The 9057-nt window shown below is 35.5% G+C and overlaps 1 protein-coding gene across 4 annotated transcripts; it reads right to left on the bottom strand.

Annotated features, from left to right (window-relative positions):
- Positions 1–376: 376 nt before the first annotated feature.
- On the bottom strand, positions 377–8751 carry LOC111302749 (uncharacterized). 4 transcript variants are annotated; one of them, XM_022898541.2, is made up of 13 exons: positions 8579–8751; positions 7516–7691; positions 6200–6402; positions 5933–6130; positions 5306–5377; positions 4608–4703; positions 4023–4102; positions 3757–3832; positions 3251–3461; positions 2913–3109; positions 2046–2151; positions 1823–1906; positions 377–1688 (listed from the first exon to the last, which is right to left on the bottom strand). In XM_022898541.2, exons 2-13 carry the CDS (start codon positions 7631–7633, stop codon positions 943–945), a joined length of 2187 nt encoding a protein of 728 aa, XP_022754276.2. In that variant the 5' UTR covers positions 7634–7691; positions 8579–8751; the 3' UTR covers positions 377–942. The 4 variants fall into 4 exon arrangements, with proteins under 4 accessions (XP_022754276.2, XP_022754277.2, XP_022754274.2 ...); XM_022898542.2 differs by having other exon boundaries at positions 8668–8751; XM_022898539.2 differs by lacking the exon at positions 8579–8751 and adding an exon at positions 7692–8356 and having other exon boundaries at positions 7516–7598.
- Positions 8752–9057: the final 306 nt, after the last annotated feature.

Here is a 9057-nt window from a genome sequence, read left to right as displayed (position 1 = left end):
GACAAGGTTTCATACTTTCTAATGAAGAAATTTTTTTAGAAAGCAGGACTAGGAACATACCAGCTTTGTGGATTTTGGACTACAACCATTACTATACTAGTGTTAGGCTGAGTTTTACAATTTTTTATATATTTATTGTTACCAGAGATGTTCACACTTGTTAGTCACCCAGCTACATACAGGTAGACAAAGTATGTCTTCTTTTCTTTTGATTTTGCAAAGTCAAGAGTGCATGGATGGGCAATGAGTTGCATCTAACTGCAATATACGATTAAGAGCACCCCGAAAATAGCTTTATTGTTATCATTATGCAGTTTTGTAACGTTAATATGTTTGTATGCTTGTTGCAGGAGCTGTCGGACATAGGCCTACACCATTGCATAATGTGATGCCAATGCAATTGCATAACACCTTGCCAATAATGTTTACAAATGTTGCTTCAGCACATTTTCATAACGTGGCTACACATTGGCATTACAACTGCCCGGGACTAAAAACTGGTTTTAACAATGACTTTTAGCCTTATTGACCTTATTTTTCCTTTCCAAGGACAATTATACACTACTTGGTTTGGGAAGATGGAAAGGGATTAGAGAATGTCTGGATTAATCTCGTTTGGGAGGGTTTTTCTAAAACTCAACTTCTTTCATTTGCTAGCTATAGGTTCTGATCATTCAGCAATCTTGTTGGGGTAGGAAAGCTGAAATGAGATTCAAGTTTGAGGGTCTTCTGGTCTTCTGGCAGAAACTGGAGTAGTGTGAAGATATTATAAAGGAAATGGTTCTCAAAAACTGAAAGAAAAATTAACATTAGTTCATCTGCACAGCATGAGTAATGATGGACCATGAAGCAACGACTGCCACCAAGACTGAAGCAATGGAAGATGAATTTTATGGCCTGGTAGGAGTACTTACGCCTTGTTCCATCCCATACCCAAATACATTATGGTTGAATGTTGAAATAAATGGTGTAAGATTCATCTCTGAAGTTCTGTAATGGTACCATAAGAAAATTCCTCCTTGCCCCTTTTGCAACAAAGCTGATGCGATGATATTCACTTATTCCCTTGTTCATGACAAAGCTGATCGCCTGATTGAATCCAGCCTCAGATGATGCTGAATTGCAGCCGAGCTTCATGTTAACACTAGAACTATAGTTTGCACCACTATATACATAGCACCCCTTTAGGCTTAATGATTCCAAGGACACACTATCATCCTTTCCATCCAATCCAGCAACTAAACGAAAACTAGAAGTTGCCTCATCATTAGGAGAATCAGTTACCGCAAGGTTATTTTCAGTTCCCTGATGCACTAAAACCATTCCTGGAAAATCAAAAGGCTCAAGCATGACTGTTTTACCAATGGCTTCTTCAATGGTTGAAATTTTTTCTGAAGTGTCATCAATGATGAGCCTGAACGTGGCATGAACAGCAGCATCAGAACCGGCTCTAGGGAGCTTCTCCATTCTGATTAATTGGTTTGAGTTGGTTAAGACAAAAGTTGAGTCACCAGACGCTTGGGAAAAAGTAACAAGATAATTGTTATATGCAGCAGGAACAGGCACTATCCAGTCTGCAACTGAAGCAGTTGAATCAGTTTTTATGTCCCAGTCACCACTGCTATAACCACTAAGGAGGTAAGGACCATAGAGTATTGCCTGAACAGAAGCATATTCAGGGCGATCATCTGAAATTTTATTAAAAGAAAAAAGTTAAGTGCTACATTAATGATTATTTTGCAGATTACAGAAACATATACCAAGGAAAACACACTTTTTCGCATGTACAGGGAATTGGAAATTTATCATCCAAGAAAGATACCTTTAATTGGCTCTGTTCTCAGACTAATTGGCCACTGAATGGTTAATTTATCCCCGGCAGTCCATTTTACAGATAAGAAGCTACCTGCATTGAAATGCAATTCAAATTGTACCCTCATTATTTATATAACATTAAAAGAGAGCATTTGAAAAGAATCTGCATGTTTGAGAACTGACAACCTTCTTAGAAATTAAGAGCAGAAAATTATGATCATATTTCACACCTGAAGGGGGTAGGTCTAGATTCTGAGAATTTAATGTTGCATTGGCACCTACCAACTGCGTCCAGATTGGAATCCTCAAATTCAAGGTAGATGATTGCCCTGCTCCCTATACAAATCAGATTCTCAAAATCTTTCCACGTTTCCTTCAAATATAACTAATTAAGTATAATATTAGGTGCACCCCTGATGAACTGAAAAGTAAGTAAGAACTTGCATGGAGTTGGGAACAATACAAGGAAAATAGGGTCCTGGATACAATTTTCATTTTGGCTTCAACTAAGAAAATTAAGAGTGGAAATAAAGAAGAAGAAGAAGAGTAGAAGCGCAAATGGACTTCTATTTTAGTAAAACAGGCACGGGCCAATAACAGACAGAACTGGTGAAGAGAACTATCATCTGGTTCCATTTTATGGTTTGAATTCTATAAAGGATATTAACATGACTAGATATTGTGTTAAAAACTTAAAAGTCATAGCTTCCAATGTACAAGAACTACTTCTGTTCATCTTGATAATCACGTAATGCCACTCAAAGAAACAACTAGTTGAAACTTCAGAACCCCACTATAAAAGGTTAACATAGAAAAAAAAAGTATAAAAACAGAAAGAAAGGAATTTAGCAATCTATGCTTTTTCTTTCAATTTTTTTTTTTCTTTAATGGGTCAAGCTTTTGCTCTACCATGTGAAGTCTTACTCATATGTACCAAAGATAATAAATAATAAAGTCAAACGTAGAAGACAGGGGCCATGTTTAATCGTGACATTTTGCAAGTTTCTTGTATCAGTAAATATAATGGCATAAAAGTGAATATATATATGCAATGAAGCCCTGCTTGGACCATAAAATAAATTAGTTGCTTCAAGTACCTCTTTCAAAGAGGAAGTCAATGTCACACGAAGGTAAGGATCCCAAGATACAACAGGATCAACATTCTGCTTGAGCACAATTTTTCCTGATTTCCAATCAAGTGTGCTTGAAATATACTGAATGATGTAAAGACTAGGAATACTCCCTTCCTCTTCAAAATATATAGAATCTCCTAACTTGGAAAATGATTCAATTCCTGCAGAGAGAGCAAGAAGGAACACCATTAAATGATGGGAAGAACTGGAAATATCACTTCTACAGCCATGAGGGTTGGAGAAAGGTTTATTGCGGTTAATTCATCATGAAAGGGATAGTTATATGGGCAATGATCCCCAACCTGTACCATAGCAGCACCAAAAAGAATCAAATGGTGTTCCCCATTTGTGGTAGCTTACGGCCTTAGAGACCCCCCGACCTTGTGGTAGCATGTAAATCATTACTCCAGGCTCTGTTCCCCTTTGGATGCCTAGTACACCATTTGTGAGGGCGCGCTCGTAGTAATCTGCATATGCAACTTCTTTGGTCCATCTAAATAGGTTGCGAGAGACCTAAAACCGCCACAAAAATGTGATTCATTTCTGATAGGAAGAAAAGGAACAGAGATGCAACACAATTGACAGATAAAAATCACCTCTCACTAGCTAAATAGAATTTCTTCTTTAAAAAAAGAAAAAAAAAAACTCAAAAGAAGGAGAAAGAGAGAGAAAAGGACACGTCATAACTTATAAGGATATTCCCTGCACAAAAAAATTGTTTTAATATTGCCAGTCACCAAAGAGCATCCAGTATTAAAATTAATAAGTTCAGGCATGAACTTCAAGGATTGAACAGCAATGGACATACCTTCAGCATGTTATATGTTGTGCAGGATTCTTCATTCTCTGTCTCTAAAGTGCTTGCCAATCGTTTTGGATCTGACCTTCTCATAGGCAAATGCAATGAACCACAACAGGATAGGACCAGCAATGAAAGGAACAAAAGTAATTAGATAAGCTTCAGACCATTGTTCTAAACAGCACATTAGGAGAGCACATTGAAACTAAGTAGGAGGAAAAGATTATTTGATAACAAAAAAGTAACTTAAATCTTGAAAATGGCAAAGTTAGTACCAGAACTCGCCGACTGAGGTTCCTCCTGTTGCATAGCTATGAGAAGAATTAACAATGTCCATAAAGAATGTTGCTATTGTCTGGCATTACAAAATTAAAAATAAAGAAATTAAAATGCTATAAAGAAGTAGCACCATTTAATTGAGAACCCCTAAACCATGGAAAAAGAAATCTCAACAATAATTATGCAAGCTTTCATAACACACTAAGAAAATGACATATCAAGCAGCAGTCAGAAATCAGCATGGTAAGGGCAGAAATGGTGGCATATTCCACTTTAGCTATGTTTGAGGAATTCGTTCTGAATTGGATGACTTAATACAGCACTGAAACCACGTTTTTAGCTGCCTATTACTGTTCAGTGTTTGTTTTCTGTCAATCTCTTCTTTTCGTAACCCATATGATAGATCCATCTGTCTGAAGTATTCCATTGGGTTAAGTTAGGGATTCATAGTGGCCTTGTATTCATGTTGGGCTACCCACTCCAACTATCTCCAATTAATTTGAGGTTGAATGCCTTTATAGAGAAGGGATACAAATGGGCACTGTACTTCGAATGGAATAAATGTACATCAAGCAATTTACCTTATAAAGTGGATCACCAGTCACTTCATACCGCATTTGAGATCCAATAACAACAGGAATGTGCGTATTGGCATGGAAGCTTGATATATCATCAGCCTACAAGAAAAATAAATAAAGTTGTCAGAAAAACCAGGAACTAATAGTACACAGTAACAAAAAGAATATTTGTCTCATTACCTTCTTTCTGCTTTCTTCATACAACAAAAGCCTACTTCTTTGATAAACCAGAAACCACTAACCACCTCTGTAGCTCTGCCTTACCCGAGGATTCATAATCTATATATTTTTTATGCCCAGAAACTAAAGCTCTCATAAATTCATTATTCAAAGTCTAGGTCATCTGGAATATATTTTTTCTGCAACATAAGAATTTAATATGTTCTACCTGGAATAACCTTCTGTACTTGACTTTAGATCAATTTTCTGGTCAAAACTTTCATCTCAAATTTCAAAATATTCTCATTTTTTTTCTTTGAACACACCTAGATATATTTTTACAGAAGTCAAGAAAATTTCACCTAACACTTCAAAACTGAAGCTCCACAAGATTGATGAGTTCTCAATGGTTTAGAAACGAATAACAGCATATTGTCAATTTGGTTTGGGCTAATATTTATCAGTCTGAAGGACACATACAAAGCCAGCAGATTGATCATAAAAATCAAGAGTTTTTGAACGAAAGTAATCTTGAAAGTTACCTGAACTGCAAGCAATCCTAGAAAACAAGGTTTGTCAAAAAGGTGAGCCAACAACAAATGCTTTGGATCTTCCTGTACAAAGTAACACAAAAAACTCATCAAATAAAATTCAAAATTTAATCTAAGAACCCTGCAACTAGACTGAGAGAGACAGTGGTAAGAATGCTGCCAGCTTTACAAGTCTAAATGCTAGGTAACAAAATTTACAGCTTAGAAAAACCAACACATCAATCATACTAGGCAATTTCTTGCCATAACGGTGCTACCTCTTTCAATTATAGCTTGGATTAGTTTGATAGAGACACAAATAGCTGACAGAGTGACTGGTTACATCATGCCATGAACATTCACAGGCTTGCTTCTCATTAAGCATTGCAAGTCCAATAGACTTTCCAATGTTATTTGCAACTGTTGGAGGAAGAAACTAGTCCATTATTGTGTGTGATTGTCAAACCTATTGCCAGAGTATGTGCAGGTGAACATCACTAGAAAGCATGATATGATATCCACAACTAAACTCATATTTCCTGTATAAATGAAAGTACCAGATGTCTTACACATCTGGCTATGCAAGAAAGCAAGAATCCAAGTAGAAGCTAAAGGAATTATATGAAAAAATTTACCCACCGTTATGGCAAACAACCTGTAGAGAACATCATTCATACCACCAGTTTCTTCATTAAGTGACAGCCAATGTCTCTCCACACTGTACTTTGTTATCACATTCTGAACACGATTATAAAAGTATTTGGCCATCCATCTTGTCATATCTAAAGCTTGAGCATTACTAGCAAATATATATTGATCCAAAAGACCTGCCAAGATCTGTGAAATAGATCAAGTTAGAAGTTATTATGCATCTCCTTAAAACAAAGCCACAGAACCAAAATCTACCTTATGAACGGTATAGTATGGAGCCCAGACAGGTTTTATTGCTTCAAAGCGATCAAAAAATTCAGATGGAAATGCAGAAAGATATCCTGTGCCCATTTTCTTCTGACAGGCAGATAATGCAGACACAACTGCCAACATCTTCTCTTTGAGAGTGTCATTGTGAGTGCTGGCCCACATCTGAGCTGTTGCACTCAAGTAATGCCCTTCAAGATTCAAAAGGCAATTTAACCATTATAAATTTACAACCAATGAAAACTGAAATTTCAAAAACTACAATAACAGTTGAGAGCTGTTCACTTGCTTCAAGCACATTAAACTTAATCAATACTTATGGATAAAACGAAAGTAAGATAGCAAAGGTATCTAAACATTTTCCAAAATAACGTGGCAGGAAACTTGAATAGAATCTATCCTCAACAGCTACAAAATGGAAGAGATCTAACTTCAGTCAGAACTGAAAAGTAAATATTACAAAGAGAAGTCCTCTCATAATACTGTAAAGCAAATTTACTCAAAAGCCTTCACTTGACCAACTGAGCAATGCATTATATACCAAGACTAGCATCATAGACCAAACCTATTACTTTGATGTCAATAAAGATTTAATCTCACAAGGACTTATAAATGATTATATGACAACCAAAATCCACTTTTAAGGTCCCAACTTAGTGGTAATGACAGGAGACGGTTTGTACTTAAAATGATTTATCAGAGGAAGCATACTAGTGAAAGATATGAATGCAGAACATATCAGACTATTAAGCAAAATCCGAAACAAACAAAGCCGATTTTAGTATCATGAACTTTTTTGGCTGTAACAAATAGTGAAAGGTATGAATAGAGTACAAATCCTTTATTGAGCATGATCAAAGGCTAGAAAAAGGGTGCCAGTGATGTATAAATGAGAATTCTTGCCAGCCAAGATTGAGTTATCAGTTTAGAGAAGAGAAAAGAAAAAGAAAACATAAGAGAGAACTCTTAACAAGCCAAAACCTTACCTCCAAAAAGGAGGTCCCAAATTCAAATCCCCGATCCCCCAAGTTTACTCTTAAATCATAAATTCAAAAGTTACTGTATGGAAACCAGAAAAGGAGTCAACTTAAAGATCAGGATGAAGAATGGGATGATTAATGTGCCATTCATTCATTATACTATTAAAGGTTATAAAGGAACCTCTTCTAAATGAGCAAAAGGTAATAGAATTCATCATTCTGCATCAGAATAACAAAATCCAATAATAATTTGCAACGAAAGGCAGGAAAGCAGTATAATAAAAAATTTTTACAACAAAGAAATCGAACTAAAGCCATGATTACCAACAAAATGACCCCGGAGTTCAACATCTGGGGCCTCCCACCCTCCATATGGCTTCCCAGGTGTTGGCAATCCTGCGGTTTTCCTAAAACTCCAAACCATATTATCCACATCAAGCATCAATAAATACTCTAAGTTTGTCTGATGTGCTCGCCCGTGAATGGAATTCGAATCCAACCTGACATCATGCAATGAAACCTCCTTCAGAAAATCTCCAGCCAACTTGAAACTACGAGGATTCTTCATTTTCTTATACATCATTGACCAACTCAATTCATCTTCTTCTCTTAAAATTTTCCTTGGTAACAAATTAGACCAAGCAGAGTCATCAGTTGGGATCAAGTGGTAATGAGCAAACATCTCTTGCTTCCATGTTTCATTTTGTGATTTCAACAGTTCATAACGAACACTATGAGATGAAAGCTGAGTTGGACTGTTTGTACACTCCTTACTCACCACAATCCCACATAGTAAGAAAATAACAAACACTGGAAACAGAACAAAGCCCTCCATTTTTCTTACAATGAAAAGTTCAAAAACAGAAGAAAAACACCAAATCTTTGTGTCGAATTCAAGCAAAGATGATACAAAAACTCAAAAAGGAGTCACAGAAATTCTCTAAATTTAAGGAAAAGCCATGATCATTATCTAAAACCCAGAAAGGACAACCTTATACTTATTGATTTGGATATTCCCCACAAACCAAAAATCCTTAAAAAATATGAGAATAAAAAAAATTCTGACTTTATTAACAAATACCCAGAAAGCTAAAAAGAATTCAGAGAAGAACAAGAGTCCAAAAAAGGCAACAAAGACAAACTTCAAGCTAAAAAGATTAAAGACAAGAATTAGACTAGTAATAGTTTAAAGCATAAAGCAACAAGCAACCCTTTTCCCTGTATCTATACACAAAACCAAACAGAGCAAACGTTCGAGCATTTCAAGCAAAGCTCACAAAAAAATTATCTCGTGAAAGGTAAGAAAGGCTTTTTTTTCCTTGCAAAGTAAATAAAAATTTTTTTTTATATATAAATGAAAATTAAAGATATTTGCTAGGGAGGAGACCGAGAAGAATCGCGGATACTAAGTCATTTTCCAAGGGGTTTGGTTTGGTAGCTATGTTGTTGACTGAGGCGGAGAGAGATTATATTTACAATGAAAGAGAGAATCAAGAAGTAGAGGAACATGAGTGAAGCTGCCATCAAATCGGGCTTCATTACATAGATATTTTTAAGAATGAATTTTAATAAATTTAATATTTTAATTTTAATAATTTTTTATTTTTAAATTATGACTTTTTTTCGTGTTGTTGATTACTTTTTTAAGAAATAAAGGTTTTTTTTACGTAGAAAATTCATTGATTTATGAAACGATACTTTCGTCATGTACTACATAAGATATAATGGTACGACACTCATCAATCCATTGTATCTCCTTTGCTGTGATTGCATACTTTGCCAATCTGGATGCAGCTCTGTCCTAAAATATAAATTTATAAATTCATAATTAAGATTAATAAGAAGAGTCATTATTAATATTTTTTA

This window comes from Durio zibethinus, chromosome 13 (genome assembly GCF_047325235.1).
Source record: "Durio zibethinus cultivar Kanyao isolate XHJ-2024 chromosome 13, ASM4732523v1, whole genome shotgun sequence".
Classification (NCBI taxonomy): domain Eukaryota; kingdom Viridiplantae; phylum Streptophyta; class Magnoliopsida; order Malvales; family Malvaceae; genus Durio; species Durio zibethinus.
Note: the sequence above shows the minus strand (reverse complement) of the source record. Positions and strands in the feature narration are given on the sequence as shown.

Excerpts from the sequence above, each read along its gene's own strand:
- LOC111302749 (XM_022898538.2), bottom strand. The coding sequence starts at position 8,026 with ATGGAGGGCTTTGTTCTGTTTCCAGTGTTTGTTATTTTCTTACTATGT. Across the intron at positions 6,403-7,515 it reads ACTCCGGGGTCATTTTGTTG|GGCATTACTTGAGTGCAACA; the intron begins GTAATCATGGCT and ends TGAATCTTGAAG. Across the intron at positions 4,103-4,607 it reads CTGGTGATCCACTTTATAAG|ACAATAGCAACATTCTTTAT; the intron begins GTAAATTGCTTG and ends TTGTAATGCCAG.